This window comes from Pelophylax lessonae (assembly GCF_965119305.1).
Source record: "Pelophylax lessonae genome assembly, chromosome: 3".
Classification (NCBI taxonomy): domain Eukaryota; kingdom Metazoa; phylum Chordata; class Amphibia; order Anura; family Ranidae; genus Pelophylax; species Pelophylax lessonae.
Window position 1 is genome coordinate 518906901 of NC_138770.1, and position 18261 is coordinate 518925161.

Genomic DNA, 18261 nt, shown 5'->3' on the forward strand with positions numbered 1-18261 from the left:
ATCATTTGTTATGTTATGTTATTCTGGATGCTTCACAATGCCCTAATAATAAATTCACAATTTTTATTTGTATATTCTGCAGTACCAATGGATTTGCAAAACGAGAACTAGGAGAATTCACTGTTTTGCATTCACTAACCGGGTGGCTTCCAGAGGTTATACCTCTTCAGTAAGTATTAAAATGGACCAATCATTAAACTGCACACTTGTTGTGCTCTGTCTACAGTTAAAGCGGTTGTAGCAAAGCCATTATATTATGGGGCATAACTTCTGACTTCAAGACTACCCTCTGCCAATTTTCACCTACCTGTCCAATCAGATTGCTTTTAATGGCCACAGGGGCACTATCAAAGGGATGACAGTTAGTGAAGATTATCAAAGAAGTCAATGAAAGCCAGGCCCTAGTAGTGAGGTTAAAACTAAATAACAGAAGAAACCTTTTTCACCTAACAGAGTACGAGCAGCATACCAATTTACTACAGCTTCTGACTATGCCCAAACTGCCGCCTCACCTTGAATTTTGTACTATCCTCAATGCAGTAGCATCCACTCCCTCAAGTGGGTATCCTGTGCTGCAGTGTTCACTTGCCATTGCTGAAAGACGGAGCAGTAGAACCTCTTCCAGGCCCCTTCTTTTATCCAGCAGCTCTCACTGTTAATGGGAGTGAGGAGTGCCTTTATTACTCTAGTCCAGATGGAATGTTAGAACTGAACATTTCTACAGTAGCATCGAGTAATAGAGAGTAGGCGTGGCTCCAAAAATGGAACCCTTCTTTTATTTGCCAAATTGTTTTTTTTACAGGAGCATCTTAAAGGAGGATTTCCAAAACAAGTGTTTTCAGTTAATGCCTAAAATGTGTTACTCATTCTACACAGTTTACATTCTGTATTTATGCATTTGTATGAATTAAGGTAGAACTGAATTCAAAAAGTGAATATCTGCTATTTTATAGGGAAATTATACGAATGTTAGTTGTACCCTAAAAAAAAATTATATTTTGTCTGGAATTCCTCCTGAAAAATAGTAGTGCACCTTCTGGTACTTGAGGTTCCCTACAACCTCATAGCAGTGTATCTGCAGTGTGAGATTAAGGCACTGGCTGCTGGTCTTGGGAAGTTTGTTGATGTCACTATTGTGCTGCTTACTGTTGTTCTTGTTGGAGGCTCTGATTGGTTAACATAGTAACTGTTGTACATTATACAGTAGCATAAGGAATTTAGGGGTCAGGAGTTTATATTAAGCCTAGAATGCAGAGGTCAGGAGTATATCATATACTGCTCAGTGTACAGAGTGCAGTGATCAGTAACCTAATAGAATCATTTATACTGGAATGATTGGTATTTCAGTCATATGGTGCACTATATATAGAGCAATATGAATGTACATAAGGTTGAGTACCTCTCCTAGGCTTAGCCTGTTCATGAAAAAAAAAGGATATGACTCAGATTGGTACTTGTTTGAGGCAGGTTAGTGCAGTTCATTTAAAACTTAAGAATGCACATATGGCAGATGGGGCATTTAAGCTTAGCTGCTGCATTTGTGCCATACCTGGGCGCTCAGGAGGTCTTGGTGTTTGCCCTCCATGTACTCCCTTATTTATGCTCCTGAGTAATGGGAAAAGATCAGCTACAGGGAACCGCAAGCAATGCTGATGATAAGTCCTTTGCCCTGAGGCTGACTTTTTTTCAGAGTTAAAGTATACATTATCTCACAAAAGTGAGTACACCCCTCTAATTTTTGTAAATATTTTATTATACCTTTTCATGTGACAACACTGAGGACATTATACTTTGCTACAATGTAAAGTAGTGAGTGTACAGCTTGTATAACAGTGTAAATTCGCTGTCCTCTCAAAATAACTCAGCACACAGCCATCAATGTCTAAACCGCTGGCAACCAAAGTGAACACCCCTAAATGAAAATGTCCACATTGGGCCCAGAGTGTCAATATTTTGTGTGGCCACCATTATTTTCGGGCACTGACTTAACCCTCTTGAGCAGGAAGTTCACCAGAGTTTCACAGGTTGCCACTGGAGTCCTCTTCCACTCCTCCATGACGACATCACAAAGCTAGTGGATGTTAGAGACATTGTACTCCTCCACCTTCCATTTGAGGTTGCCCCACAGATGCTCAATAGGGTTTAGGTCTGGAGACATGCTTGGCCAGTCCATCACCTTTAACCTCAGCTTCTTTAGCAAGGCAGTGGCCATCTTGGAGGTGTGTTTGGGATTGTTATCATGTTGCTATACCCAGTCTCTGAAGGGAGGGGATCATGCTCTGTTCCAGTATGTTACAGTACATGTAGGCATTCATGGTTCCCTCAATGAATTGTAGTTCCCCGGTGCCAGCAACACTCATGTAGCCCCAGGCCATGACACTTTCACCATCATGCTTGACTGTAGGCAAGACACACTTTTCTTTGTACTCCTAACCTGGTTGCCACTACACACGCTTGACACCATCTGAACCAAAAATGTTTATCTTGGTCTCATCAGACCACAGGACATGGTTCCAGTAATCCATGTCCTTAGTCTGCTTGTCTTCAGCAAACCATTTATGGGCTTTCTTGTGCATCATCTTTAGAAGAGGCATAGGCGTGCGCGCAGGGTGTGCCAGGTGTGCCTGGGCACACCCTATCACCCTATAAGGCGCAGATTCCCCCTGATATTTCACCAAAGACCCTTAACGGGGCTCCTAAAAATATTGTAAAAAAAAAAAAAAAAAAGTGTAAAAAATAATAATAAAAAAAAAAAAAAATACAGACACCATCCACTGCCCTACTGACACCAATCTCTGCCCTACTGACACCATCCACTGACCTACTGACACCAATCTCTGCTCTACTGACACTGTCCACTGCTCTACTGACACCGTCCACTGCCCTACTGACACCAATCTCTGCCCTACTGACACCAATCTCTGCCCTCCTGACACCAATCTCTGCCCTACTGACACTGTCCACTGCTCTACGCACAATTTCACTATATTTACACATAAAGACACACATATGTGTCTGAGCTTTGGGGTGCACACCCTAATGCAATAGGCTGTGCACACCTATGAGAAGAGGCTTCCTTCTGGGACGACAGCCATGAAGACCAATTTGATGCAGTGTGCAGCGCATGGTCTAAGCACTGACAGGCTGCCCCCCCCCACCCCTTTAACCTCTGCAGCAATGCTGGCAGCACGTCTATTTTCCAAGGAAAACCTCTGGATATGATGCTGAGCACATGCACTCAACTTCTTTGGTCGACCATGGCGAGGCCTGTTCTGAGTGGGACCTGCCTGTTAAACCACTGTATGATCTTGGCCACCATGCTGCCGCTCAGTTTCAGGGTATGGCAATCTTTTTATAGCCCATGCCATCTTTATGCAGAGCAACAATTCTTTTTTTCAGATCCTCAGAGAGTTCTTTACCATGAGGTACCATGTTGAACTTCCAGCATCCATTATTAGAGAGTGAGAGCGATAACACCAAATGTAACACACCTGCCCCCCCTTCACACTTGAGACCTTGTAACACTAATGAGTCACATGTCACCGGGGAGGGAAAATAGCTAATTGGGCCCAATTTGGACATTTTCACTTAGGGGTGTACTCACTTTTGTTGCCAGTGGTTTAGACATTAATGGCTGTGTGTTGAGTTATTTTGAAGGGACAGCAAATTTACACTGTTATACAAGCTGTACACTCATCACTTTACATTGTAGAAAAGTGCAATTTCTTCAGTGTTGTCACATGAAAAGATATAATAAAATATTTATCAAAATGTGAGGGGTGTACTCACTTTTGTGAGATACTGTAACTAAAGACAAAACATTTTTTTTAGTTTTAGGTAGAGGGGAGAGGAATTAGGTCAACTGTCAATGTTTATTGCTGTTGGTGCTCCTGTTACAGAGATCCATCCTCTCTATTTGTCCTGTTTACCATTATCATTGAAAGTAATAGAAAATCCCACATTTTAGGTTGTCTACAGAAAAGCAATAGAGGGAAATCTTCCAATGGGGACACTAGTTATGGTACCCTGGGGGGCCCCACGAGATTTCCTTTATTTGCAGGGATTTCCTCTCACTTCCTGTTTTGACAGTGCGACAGGAAGTGAATATAAATCTCCCCAGTGGGACACAGATGGCAGAAATAAACATTACAGAGGTTATAGTCCTCCCTTAGGGCCGGTTCACACTGATTCGACATGTGCTCCGACTTTCGGAGCACAAGTTGCATGACATGTCAAAATCTATGGTTCCCTATTAGAGCCGTCTTAACTGATTTGACTTGTGTCAGTCCGACTTTGAAAATGCTTGCTGCACTACTTTGGTCTGGCTCGGGCACGATTTCAGTCCATTGATTTGAATGGAAGTCGAGATCATCATCCTAACTGATCCGACTTGTGGAATGCGACTTGTGCTCTGAGGACCTTGAGGCGGAACTCCACGCCAAAATTTAAAAAATCAGTGTGGGGTCCCCCCCAAGACCATACGAGAACCTCTCGTCCTGGTATGGATTCTGAGGAGGAACCCCACCACTCCTGAACCATACCAGGCCACATGTCTCACAAGAACAAGGGCTTTTCCCAACAACCATGGGCAGGGGGCTTATCGGAATCTGGAAGCCCATTTTAACAAGGGGCCCCCAGATTCCGGCCCCACCCATGTGAATGAGTATGGGGTACCCCTACCCATTCACCCCTAAAAAAAAGCAGTGTAGTGTAAATAAAAACAAGAGATGGTTTTTGACAGGTCCCTTATTAAAAGTGAAGAATCCCCTGTAATAGCTCCAATGTGTCTTCTTTCTCTGGTTCAGCCACCAATTTGCTCTCCCTTCCAGTGTTGTGTTCTTCCTCTAGTCTTCTCCCTCTGGTGCTGTGTTCTTCCTCCGGTCTTCTCCCTCTGGTGCAGTCTTTTCTTCCACTGCTGTCTTCTCTGCCGCTGCTATCTTTTCCGCCGCCGACCCAGTTCTCCGACACTAGTTCCCCCCTTTGTGTCATCTTCGATGTCTGCCAGTTCTTATATAGCAATAGGGCGTGGCCATCCGGCAATGTCACCATGAGACTCAGGCCCCTTGTGACATCACAAGGGGCAGAGTCTTATGGTGACATCACCAGATGGCCACGCCCTATGGCTATATAAGAACTGGCAGACACCGGAGATGACACAAAGGCTGAATCCAGCATTAGAGGAGGACCGAGTCAGCGGCAGAGAAGATAGCAGCAGCAGAGAAGACAGCAGTGGAAGAGAAGACAGCACCGGAGGAAGAACACAGCACCAGAGGGAGAAGACTGGAGGAAGAAAAGCACTGGAGGAAGAACAAATTGGTGGCAGAACCAGAGAAAGAAGACTCATTGTTGCCACGTTGATTCATTCACACTACACTGCTTTTTTCAGGAATGAATAGGTAGGGGTACAATATACCCCATACTCATACTCATAGAGAGGAGCCAGGATCTGGGGGCCCCCTTTCAGATTCCAATAAGCCCCCTGCCTGCAGACCTTCCCAACCATCGCCCACAGTTGTCAGTAAGAGGCCCTTGTCCCCATCAACATAGGGAGTGGGTGCTTTGGGGTGGGGGGTGCAGAGCCCCTCCTGCCCCAAAGCAGCTACTCCCTATGTTGAGGGCATGTAGCCTGGAAGGGTCCAGGAGGGTGGGGGCGCTCACTCGTTCCCCTCCTTTGCTGACCTGCATGCTTGGATAAGGGTCTATAAAGAATTTTGAATTATGAATGGAGGGACCCCACACTGTTATATTTTTTGTTTTCATTTTTATGCTGTGGGGTTTCCTCTCAAAATCCATACCCACTCGAAAGGTCTGCTATGGTCTTGGGGGGGACTCCACGCCGTTTTTTTTTTTTTTTTAATTTGGCATGGGGTTCCTCCTCAAGATTCATACCAGACTCCAAAGGCCTGATATGGTTGGGTCAAAGTCCAATCCTGTTCATTGAAGTCGCATGGAAGTCAGACATGGTAACATGTCACAGGGCAAAGTCTGATCAGAAGTTGTACAACTTTCATGTCGGATCAGTGTGAACATAGCCTTACTCTATCCAAAATAAAAAAAAATAAAAGTTTTGCCTATAGTGGTACTTTAAGTTCCTGATGTTGAAATAACTATTATTTTTATTGTGATTCAAATCTCAAATTTTTTTTATTATTTTAGAAATGATTTTATCAGTGATGTCTGGAATTTTTTAAAAAGAATAGTTCCTGAATTCACACTACCTGCTGAGGAACCTCAGGAATCAAAACCTGCTGTGAATGAAGAAAATAAGAAAGACAGCAAGCTAGCAGAGGCTAAACCTGAGATTCCCATACCTGTCATTGTAAGGCCACCTGAAAAACCCAATAAAGGTAAATTAATTAAATTAAACTATTTAATGCACTGCAAAAGCCCTGTCGTGACTTTGCCCCATCAGCTATTATTGGGCAGTAGCCCACTATCAGCTGACTCTGAGTCACAAAGGCAATTGCACTCCTGCACCATACCTGAGGTATGGTTTGTCCATACTTCTCTTTCAATACCATTTCCTGCCATTCCTGATTGTATTGCCACCAAAAGCTCAAAAACTGTGCCACACAAGGCACAGTGAAAATGTTCTGAATTTTGTATAGGTGTAGTGTTTTCTGGAGAAGATAAATAGATCATTAGTCGATTTTACCAGTTAACTGTAACAATAACATTTTAAAGTGGATGATAAGTGGTAGATGGAAGCTGCCATTGTGACTTACTGGCTTCAGAACTGATCTTTAAAGTGTAAGTTCACCTTTTTATGAAAAATGAAAAGGCAAAGTAGTTCAAAATATCCAAACTACTCCTCCTGGACCTCACTGCACATAGCGGCCATGATGCCCTGTGCTGCTGGTGTAGCTGTCTGTACACTGCAATATACAACTCCAGAGTAAGTATCCTTCATAATGCAATGGCAAGCTCTAGTTGGTTAGCACAACCACATGACCATGCAGAACAAAGAAAAGCAAATATTTCTTCTGGGACACCGTACTGATGTGCTTCTGATTAGTCACCACGGTGCTGCACTGATCAATAAGCGCTTGCCATTACAAGCATGATGATGATGATGGTACTCAAGGCAAACTTCTGCTCAACCCTCCTTCTGGGGCTGTATTGAGGTGTATGGTGAACAGCCTACTACACAGGCTTACATTAAGGGGCCAATATTTGTTTCAATCTGGCTGCCAAATACATCTCACATGAGGATAGACCATTCTAGAATAGATTAAGCCATAAGCCATTAAAGCTGATCTGGATGTCTGAGAACTTTGGCAACTCGAGAACAAGTTTTAATGTGGCTCTTGTGCGGCTAAAGTAATCATCCTTACTATTCATTACCTGATTTACATAAAAAGTTAAACATCTTCACTGCAACAATTGTGTGAATATTCACTTAATTGTTTAATCATGTTTAAAGCCTCTTCACATGATTGGGTATTCAAAGTTATCAAGAATTTGCTTTATGTATGACTGGATAAATGACATGAAAATTCACACAATTATTTGAGTAAAGATTCTCATTATTGGAAAAAAAAAAAAAAAAAGATTCTCAGCCAAATCAGCCTAAATGTACTTGAACGGAGGTATTGGAGAATAAAAATGAACTATCATTCATTATTCCCCTGCTTTGTCTCCCCAGTAGAAAAACAGACTTAAAGGAAGCAACAAACAACAAGGGAGAAGGCCCTATATATGGTTTGTCAAGTGGGAGACTGAACAGGGAAAATAATTGATAGTTCTTCTGTAAAGGGCCCCTTTGGTAAAAATAAAATGGGTCACATGGCAGTACAGCAGTGGCTTGTCCATTTTTAAACTTTTGTACTAGAGCCCCTTGTTGTGTCAGTTTATCAATATTGTCAAGTAATAGCTATTACCACTGAAAAGCCATTTTTATAATATGTTACAGTACATCATGTAAAAGCTTTGTAAATAATGCATATACGTTGTGGTACAAATATAGAATGCAAAACTTTCCTGCACTAGATCGTCCTTTTTAACAGCAGTCTCAAAGTAATTGTTCTTTCTATTTATGTGCTCCATAATAATTTTATCTGGTTTACTTGCTGGATTTTTTTTTCAGTTTTCCCTCTGGCTACTATTTCATTTTATTTTACAGAGAAATTGGACTCAAAGGACACTGGGAAAAAGAAAGGAGAGGAAGAAAAAAGGTCAGCTGCTCATTCTGCACGATCTCCATCAGAGTCATCAAGTACTCTGCAAGAATGTAAGTCATCGACCAGAGACCTAATTTAATGCATATGCTAATAAAAGTTGTCATGCCAGAACATTGGATATTATCACTGTGTATATACTATCCTCTTTTGCTCAGTTACCACATGGCATGTTTTTGCACATTAACTCTGTAGTGCAGATTCAGTAACTGCAACTGCCTGTTTCTATCAGCTAGGAGCCATGGGTTTCAATATACTAGCAGACACCAGCAGATTAATTTTCAGGTCTGTTTTTGGTACAGGCAGCTTTCAGGATATGTACACCTATTGAAACTAAACAACATGTATTTCCCAGCACACTTACCAGCTAAACAATTTGTGTAAAAACCAAGGTTTTGGTTGCACAGCATTTACTAATACAAGGTGGTATCAAAAAGTTTTGTGGCTAGTTTTGTAACAGGCCAACAGATGGAAGCACAAGGCTGCATGCACAGTCACAGGGAGCACTGACATACATAAGTCAGTGTACCAAAAGACATTGTCCTGTGTACATCGAGAGCTGTGCAACTCATGCTATTCTGACCACATTCGCTACCACATCTGCTGTTTCATCATGGACAGCAAGTTAGAATAAACGGGAGTTTCTCACCCGAAACAACATGATCTCATTTCCGCACCCACCCCACCCTACAGATTTGACTCCTGCAGACTTCGCCCTCTACCCAAAGATGAAGATCCAGCTCAAAGGTTGATGTTTCCAGCACTAATCACAGAAGCTGCTTGACACGCTTCAAAAATACTTCCAGGACACATACTAGAAGTGTCAGGAACACTGGGAGCGTTGTGTTGCTTCGCTTTGGGACTATTTTTGAAGGTGGTAGTGTGTAAACGTAGATAAATAAAGTACTTTCTTGTAAACAGAGTCTCAAAACTTTTTGATACCACCTTGTGTTTGTTGAAGCCACACACTCTCATTAAGGCCCCTTTTTATACTCTGGTCTTACCTCTTACCTTACTGGTATTTAAGAGCTTTCATGCTGGACAATTAAAAGCAATGGATACATTAGGGCAGGTACGCCTGGAGGCAGAGACACACCAGAAGGCCACGCCAAAAGCTAGTCAATAGGTTGTTATTTTTCTTTAGGGGTAGGGAGCAGTTTAAGGGGCCAATCAGTTGTGCTGAAGTGAACGTAAAATGCTGATAGAAGGCGAGAGCACAGTGACAGAGATATGCTCATTAGTCTCCTGCCTGACTTTTTACAGTCCGGTCACATGGTGGGGATGGTGAGGAGACCTGTAAGTTTACCTAATGGGCAGCAGTAAAAAATCTGATTCCACTCCTCTGCCAGACAAAGCTGTATGCTGTGGTGGAGCTATGAAAATCTTAGAACTGGAGGCAGAGGAATAAAAATCCTTTGGTAGAGAAAACAGCTTCTTTTATAATTTTATCTGTGTTTTTTAGATGTTTATATGGATTACAACTTTTCATTTTATTAAGTCCTGATATGCTCTTCTTATAGACAAACACATTCTAAATTCTAGCAGGGAGATTGTACTGAGCAAACTAAAGCCTTTACTGTAATGACTTGCCAGTAAGAGACAGAATCATAGACCTTTGCACTGCACAAATCAAAAAAGACGCCTTAAAGTGATTGTAAAGCTTTTAAAAATAAAAATAAAAAAAATAACAAACATGTTATATGTACCTGCTCTGGGCAAGGGCTTTGCACAGAGCAGCCCCAATCCTCCTCTTCTGGGGTGCCCCGACGTTGCTTCTGGCTCCTCCTCTTCATCGGGTGCCCCCACAGAGAACCGCTTTCCATGGGGACACCCATGAAGGCACGCTCACGAGTCCTGCCACTGCGTCTATTGACACAGACAGCAGGACTCGGCCCCGGCCCCCGCTCTAGTGTCACTGGATTTGATTGACAGCGGCGGGAACCAATGGCTCCTGCTTCTATTAATCTATCCAATGAGGACCTGAGACAGCGGCTGGAGCTGCTGGGCTCATGCTCGTCGCTGGAGTGTTCAGGTTCAGGTAAGAATAACGGGGGGCCTGGGGGGGCAGCTGCAACCAAGAAGGTTTTTCACCCTAATGCATTAAAAACCTTGACGAATTTACAACTCATTTAATTCCCCCCATGCAGTTAAGGATTGTATGAGCTATGAGAGCTGTGAAAAAAAGACAGGTCTAGTTTAAGGACTACAAATGGAATTTAGCATTAGCTTACAAATAAGTATTTAATTTACTTCATTTTTTTCCCTGGTTGTCTCATGTAAATTGGTTATTGAACTATGTTTGCATATTATTTGAAGCCATCATACCATCTGGAGCTGTGGTTGCTTACATTTAAGTACTTAAAATGAAACCGCAGTGACTGCTGCTGTAACATATTCTGGCATGGCATTGCACTTCCAGCAAACCCATTTGTCTTCAATGTCCTATTATAAAGCTAAAAGGACATTTCCTTCTTAAAAGAGTCTAAATCAACAGCTGTGCTTTATATGAAATCAGTTGGTTTTTAAAAATGGGCCGCTGCTGTATAATGAGCCAGCTGTATGGATGTATGTTGTAGCTGTTTACTTAATTTGCAACTGTGATAAATTACAGTAGCTTGATTTTTGGAGAAAGGACTTTAATTGTGACACTTCAGAAAGTAAGTACAGTTTTTCTAGGCGTTTTAAAAACAATAACATTTCTTCAGTGATTTAGGTTAAAAAGTACTGCATGTTGTTCACTTTATTTGGGCAGCAGCTACCCAGAACAGCATGAATAAAAGACAATAGGGGTGAATCAGTAAAGCATCTGCATAATGTTTCTGGCATTATATTCATATTAAAAAATCTTGTGCCAGATTTATTAAAACTCTGGCAATTTGCAACCAATTTCAGGTAGTTCTTATGTGCAACACTTTTACATTCTGATGCTGTGGCTGTGACACATTTATTAAGAAATATGGCCATATCAGTGATTAGGAAAGTGGAAGTAAATAGGCCGTCTTTCAGGTTGGAAGGCAATTCTGCAACACATTAGTTTGCACCTTACCAACAGTTATGTGAATCTGTCACAAATTGTACTGTCCGTTGCATGGACAGAAGACTGTTTTCCATACTCTTGATAGGTTTTTACTCAGGGAATAGATCCAAATCTGCTGTTTTTCACCAGTCATCCTTTGCTAGCAAACATGTGAAATCATTGAGATAGAAATATCTTTTAATTTTAAAGATGTCATGCATACAGGGCCGGACTGGCCTAGCGGGATACCGGGAAATTTCCCGGTGGGCCGCTGGCCCTGGGGCCGGCCGCTTTAAGCATTGGGGTCGGCGCCGCGGCCGCTGTGATAATGGCCGCTGCAGCAGCCCCGACACCGGCCGATATACTGTTTCTACGTCAGCCGCTGTGAGCGGCATGACGTCACATCCGGATCCGGCGGGAGCGGCTGCGCGGAGTGCGCGGCGTGTGCGGCGGTGGATCAACAGACTGGCTGAGCCTGAGGCTGTCACGGCTCCGATGCCGATCCCTCCCACTCCCACACAGACGCGCCAGGCCAGCCCAGCACAGCAGCAGAGGAGAGCAGCATGATCTCAGGTGAGCCTTACAGGCAGTGTGTCAGTGTGTGTGTTTACTTTTGTCACTGCACTTTTATGCCCCAGGGTGTGATTCTATTTGGGGCATTTCACTACGCACAGAGCACTTTTAATTGTTTATCAGTTTTATATCATATCATGTGTATTTTTACATCACTAATTTATTTATAAGGTTCACTTATATGATCCAGGTTTTACACTTTGTATATTTTATCTGATTTATACTTATTGTTCTCACTGTCTCAGACCTAATGAATTCTTGTCCACTTATATTTGCACACATCACTTTTATATACCTAATTAGCACATCTGCACTTTTTAATTTTTCTCCTTTAAGATTTTATCATAAAGCTGTATTTTAGTGCTCTTTTTTCTATTACGTGGATTTTTAGTGCATTTTTACCCTTATTATTGGTATTGTCCACCATCATAGTTAATTTTGGGCAGCGCCATCACCCTACCTCATTTTACATTCACTATATGGTCCTTTGGACTATAATTTAGGGAGGCTGCAGCCTAATTTTTACTATCTATATATTTATTTATCAATTTCCGTATCCACACCCAAATAGAACATCAGCGCAGAGTTTCAATATTCTCAATATGTAAGAACTGCCCAAGCTTAAAATATAGAGCAACCACTAGTAGAACATAAAGCGTGTTAACCCCCCCCCCCCCCCCCTGGGGGACATAGCACTTGTTTCCACATAAATCCATGCATGGGTTGCTGAGCTGTGGTGTTGAATAGCTAGTGCTAACCCCCCCTTCCCCTAATACAATGCTGGCCTGACTTCACTTGCCCCCCCCCTCATACAATGCTCATCTGTCACCCCCCCCCGGGGCCCCCTCCCCCTAATACAATGCTGATCCCCCCCAAATTTAGGGGGAAGGGGGAAACAGCATTGTATTAGGGGGAGGGGGCCGGGGGGTAATCATTTTATTAAGGGGAGGGGGGAAACAGCATTGTATTAGGGGGAGGGGGGATCAGGATTGTATTAGGGGGAGAGGGGGATCAGGATTGCATTAGGAGGAGGAGAACAGCATTTTATTAGGGGGAGGGGGCCAGGGGGGGGTCACTGGTCAGCAGTGTATTAGGAGGAGGGGGGGATCAGCATTGTATTAGGGGGGGTCAGCAGTATATTAGGGGGGTGGGAGGGGGATCAGCATTGTATTAGGGGGAGAGGGCTGGGGGGTCAGCATTGTATTAGGGGGGAGGGGGGGATAAGCATTGTATTAGGGCCCCTAATACAATACTGTTCCCCTCCCCCTAATACAAGGCGTTTCCCCCGGCCCCCTCCCTCTAATACAATGCTGATCTCCCAAATGTTGGGGGGAGGGGGGAAACAGCATTGTATTAAAGGGAGGGGGTCGGGGGGGACAGCAGTGTATTAGGGGAAGGGGGGAATCAGCATTGTATTAGGGGGGGCGGCCCACTCCCCCTAACACAATGCTGATCTCCCAAATGTAGAGGGGGGGGGGGAAACAGCTTTGTATTAAAGGGAGGGGGCCGGGGGGTGAAATGTGCTTTAAAATGCATGATTTTACCTTTTTATGAACAAGAAATCAACGTTGTGCTAGTATGACGACGCAATGCTATGGGGCTGGTATGTAATTTTTTCCAGGGCTGGTTTTCATACCCAGTCCGGCCCTGCATGCATATATTTAACAAATCTACTTTCTTCAGCAAAGAAGTAAGCAGAAACATAGACAAAGGGGTGGCTCTGGATGTAGTATATTTGGAATTTGCTAAGTAGTTTTATATGGTTACTTGCAGATGCGTAACTGCGTCACTGCGTAAGTTAAAGTGACTGTCACTGAATTAAAAAAAAAATTCAGTGACAATCACTTCTTCAGTGACAGTCAATCCTTTCTGTGTGTGTCAAATGCCTGCATCCCGTGGTTTCTTCCCCTACTTCACTACTATTTTCCTGGGACACACTAGTGACAGAGCGGACACACTGCAAGGGACACAGGCATCCAACACACACGGATATGAAGTCTGCATTCAGACAGTAGTTATCGATAATTATCAGTAATTCATACTCCAAATGGTCTAAGGTTGTTAGTCTTTAACTGAAGACTTATGGGCCATACACACTATAAGATTTTCTGAAGACTTTTTCCTTTAGACTTACCAAAACCATATAATATGAGGTCGAACCTAAACACTTTCAATTTGTATGCAATCTGGCAGGCCCTTGCACTACATAGAAAAGGTAAATCTGAAGGAAATCTAACCACAAAAGTTGGATAGTGTGTATCCAGCTTTAGGCTCATGCACACTGCTGCTCCTAAACTGACATTTTTGGGGCCATTGCCGTTTTTTGACTAAGCCCCTGATTGCACCTCTATAAAAGCCTATATGTCCAGACTTTACAAAGAGTTTAAGAGCAGCAGAGTTTACAGACCATCCAAGCTCCTTCTCCTGAACGCAGAAGAATTGTGTTTAGGAGAGGAGCTTTTTGGCATAAGATTGCCAAACGTAGCTAAACGTGTCTGAATGCACCTAAGCGCTAGGTGGGTTTAGCACTGAGTGTTTTATTCATTTCAATGGCCAGAATAAATTATCATTTTGGCCAATGGAATAAATAAACATCCAAACGCTGCTAAACGCGCCTAAACTGGTTTGAAAAAAATGCTGTGTCAGGAGAAACAGCTTTTACACTGAATCAGTTTGCATGAGGCCATAGTTTTTTAACTTTATAACTTTTTTAAAATAATATAAAATTCAGGAATAACCACTTGAGCTTCGGAAAGTTTTCCCCCCTACAAGACCACTGCATGTTTTACTATTCAGCAGTGCACTGCTCTGCTTGAACTGGTAATTGTGGCGGTATGCAACACTGTACACAAATTTTTTCACATAAATAGAGCTTTTTTTGGTGGTATTTGATCACCACTGGGTATTTATTTATTTATTTATTTATTTATTTATTTATTTATTTTTTATATAAGTGAAAAAAGACTGAACATTTTGAAAAAAAAAAAAAAAAAACACACCCCGATATTTTCAACTTTCTGTTATAAAACATATGACATAAAAAAAAAAATCTTCATAAATTTATGCCAAAATGTATTCTGTTACATGTCTTTGGCACAAAAAAAAAAAAAAAACAAGTGTATATTAATTGTCTTCTGCGAAAGCTAAAGCGTCTACAAACTATTGTATGTATACTGGAATTACGCAGCACTATACACAACACAATTAACACTATACTGTAATGCGATTATCAGCGACTTATAATATGACTGTGATAGGGTGGCAGACAATCGGGTGCTAACAGACACTATGTGGGAGGGTCACTAACTGACACTGATGTCGCTAGGGACACGAATACAGTGATCAGTGATAAAACTGTTCACTGACTGGGAAGGGGTTAACTTCTAAATGCAATCTAGAGTGTGTAAAACTGTGTAAAGCAATGATGCAATGATGGTGAAGGAGCAGAATGTTCTATATAATAAACTTCTAACAGCACGCAAGCCTCTGAAGCTTCTAGAGCCCTGCCACTGACCATCAGTGCAAGGTGTGTGTGTGTGTTTGTGTGTCTGTGTGTGTGTTCTCATGGTAGTGATGGGGGTGCAAGGGTCAACAGCACTGCCCCTTACCACTAGTAAAGCTAAAGATTATTATTGCAGCCGTTGACGTCAATGCATGAATGCTGCTATCATGCGCCCCCTGCACTTTAATGCATGAAAGCTGCAGACTCAGTGATCCAGTAATGCCACGCTTCTCTTCCAGGTTAAATTACCACCTTTCTGTAAGCCCGGGAGGTCAAGGCTCTGCCCCAACCACCACCCTGGGCTCACAAGACAATGCCGCAGAGTCTGATGGGCACATAATTACGTGCCACTGCTTCTTGCTGTAGTACCCACTATCAGATATAGAGGATGGTGAAGAAAACTCATGCTGGTCCTGAGTCCACAGGTAGTACAGTGGAGCCCAGGATAAATTGCGGGAGCAGTCAAGTGAGGGGGGCGATACCTTCAGCAGGCTGTGGAAGTGATCAGGCAACTTTACAGCCACCCAAATCACTTCCACATGAAAACCCATCACTTTGCTGAACAACTTTAGAAATACTGTTTGCATATACATTCCCAGTATGGGAACTGTGATGGTTAATTAGACTCCAAAAGCTCCAAAAAGCTAACACTTTAAGTATAACCACAACAGTTAGTTGTGAACAACAAAAGTTCTGAATATCCAACATGATCAGAGGCGGCTCTAGGCTTTGTGAGGCCTAAGGCAAAACTTGGACATGAGGCCCCACTCACGCCATAATGGGAAAAATAATTCAAGCAATAACAATTAACTGTATAAATTGCATATGTTAAGAGCCTTAACCTTTGTACTATGAATTCACAGTTTCTAGAATTTTCTCTAACCAATTATTCTTTAATCAAAGATCATGTTACATGATCAATAGATATTTTTTTTACTGAGCAACCAAAAACAACAAACAGAAAAACCGTAGACTTAGTTTTACACAATGCAATCCAGAACTATTTGGAAACTCAATACAGAAAAGCATACAATTATTCAGAATATGGCATTTATTTGGGCACAATCATGGCAAAAGTAAAAAAAAAATGATTGTTTACAATAAATATTTTATACATGGAACAGTTATGAGGAGAAAACCCAAATGACTTAATAAATATCAATACAAGCTTGAAATTCTTTACAAATTGTATCTGTCTTCTAGGCAGGTCTATTTATAGTTCACACTGCCTTGGGCATGTGTGAATGATGACCTCTTTTTAAAGTTGTAATAGGGTAAACATTTGAAAATCACATACTTCCAAACCAATCACTAAGTCCCAGCAGAAGCAAATAGTAATGCATTGCATTGGTATCTATTACCATTTCTTATAACATAATTCTTTGTTGATGACCATGCTGAATTCCATGGTTGCGTGCAATAAGTATGCAAATATAGGTATGAAGCATTAACATCACAAAAAAAGTATGTACAGTATGCACACAGTAATGACTCTCTGGTAGAGTTCAGCAAACACCTGGAAGTTTGGGTTCGGCGGGTTCGACCGAACTTGAAAAAAAAGTCGGGGTTCGTGAACCGGACTTAACCCGAACTTTGCCCCGATCCCGAACCCCATTGAGGTCAATGGAGACCCAAAACTTTTGAGCACTAAAATGTCTCTAAAACAAACATGGAAAGGGCTAGAGGGCTGCAAATGGCAGCAAAATCATATTAATAGCATGGCAAGTGCTCTGCAAACAAATGTGGATAGGCAAATAACTTAAAATAACATAAAAAACATTTTAATGAACGTGAGCTTGTCCACATTGGCTCTGGACAGGCGGCTGCGCTTGTCTGTGATAAAGCCCCCAGCCGTGCTAAATACACGTTCAGATAATACACTGGCTGCAGGGCAGGCCAGCACCTCCAAGGCGTAAAGGGCAAGCTCAGGCCATGTGCCCAATTGTGAGACCCAGAAGTTGAAGGGGGCAGACCCGTCATTCAGTACGTGTATAGTATGTAAGGAACGGTAAGGAACTGTATATGGTATATGGTAAGGAACGGTAATGGCCGCGGGGGGGGGGGGTTTCTCCCTTCTGGGTTGAGTCTGGCCTTGGAAAAGGTATGTATCCCTGGTTGTGGGCCGGGCTCTCCCAAAGCTGTCTAAGTTCTGAGGCCTTCTGGTAGGGACGGGGCTGCACTGGTCTTGCCAGGGATCGGGATTCTGAAAAGCCTGTGGTGTATGTGCCCCTGGAGTGGCAGTCCAGGGGTGCCATAATTCACGGTGGATGGCAACACTATGAGTATGGCACCAAGGACACTGCACTTCCTACACACATTTTTCACACCTGCCTCTAGGGTTGGGCCTTTTGGTCAGGAGTCAGGACCAGAAAAATTTTTTATTCCTGGCCGAAGGGCCTGCCATAGAATTGCAACGTGGCACTAACCTTGCATTTCTCCACTATCCCTTTCCCCACTTGTATGTGTTGTGTGTCTCACGTTTTGTGTTTTTTATTGTGGCGGTACACTTTATTTTGCACAGCGGGATTAGTAGGGTGTAGGTCCTTGGGCCTGTCCCTAAAAGTCTTGGGAGGGGGTGAATATGGCCTTCTGGCTTGGTTCGCCCTCTCTCATGGGGTCTCTCTTTGGGAGAGCCCCACCTAGTACTTGGGGTGGTCTATTTCAGCAGACCTCCTAAAGAACAGGGCTGCCTGGTTTTGGCCAGGTTAGCCAGTGTAAGTACCCCAGTCTCTGTCAGGAACCTTGCGCCCCAGGGGATCAGGGTCAAGGACCATGTGTACACCCTGTGCACTTTTTGTGTTTCACTTTTTTGGTGTGCACTTTTTTATGCACCCACCGGGTGATAGTCTGAGGGTGTTCACACACCAGGGGCTTAAAAAAAAAACAGCTGGTGGTCCTGGTTGTTGTGGCGTGCCGACAAAGCTTTTCCACATTTCATACATGCTAACCCTGCCTTCTGAGGTGCTGGCGGTGCCCTGGCTGCGTTGGCGACC

At 42.8% G+C, this 18261-nt stretch overlaps 1 protein-coding gene across 1 annotated transcript in view; it reads left to right on the forward strand.

Moving 5' to 3' along the window:
• Window positions 1–18261, forward strand: part of ADGB (androglobin) — a 488973-nt gene that overhangs the window by 173175 nt on the left and 297537 nt on the right. Inside the window, exons 5-7 of the mRNA XM_082252536.1 lie at window positions 83–169; window positions 6157–6347; window positions 8123–8230. Of these exons, the coding sequence (XP_082108662.1) occupies window positions 83–169; window positions 6157–6347; window positions 8123–8230 (386 nt within the window). The remainder of the gene's footprint in view (window positions 1–82; window positions 170–6156; window positions 6348–8122; window positions 8231–18261) is intronic.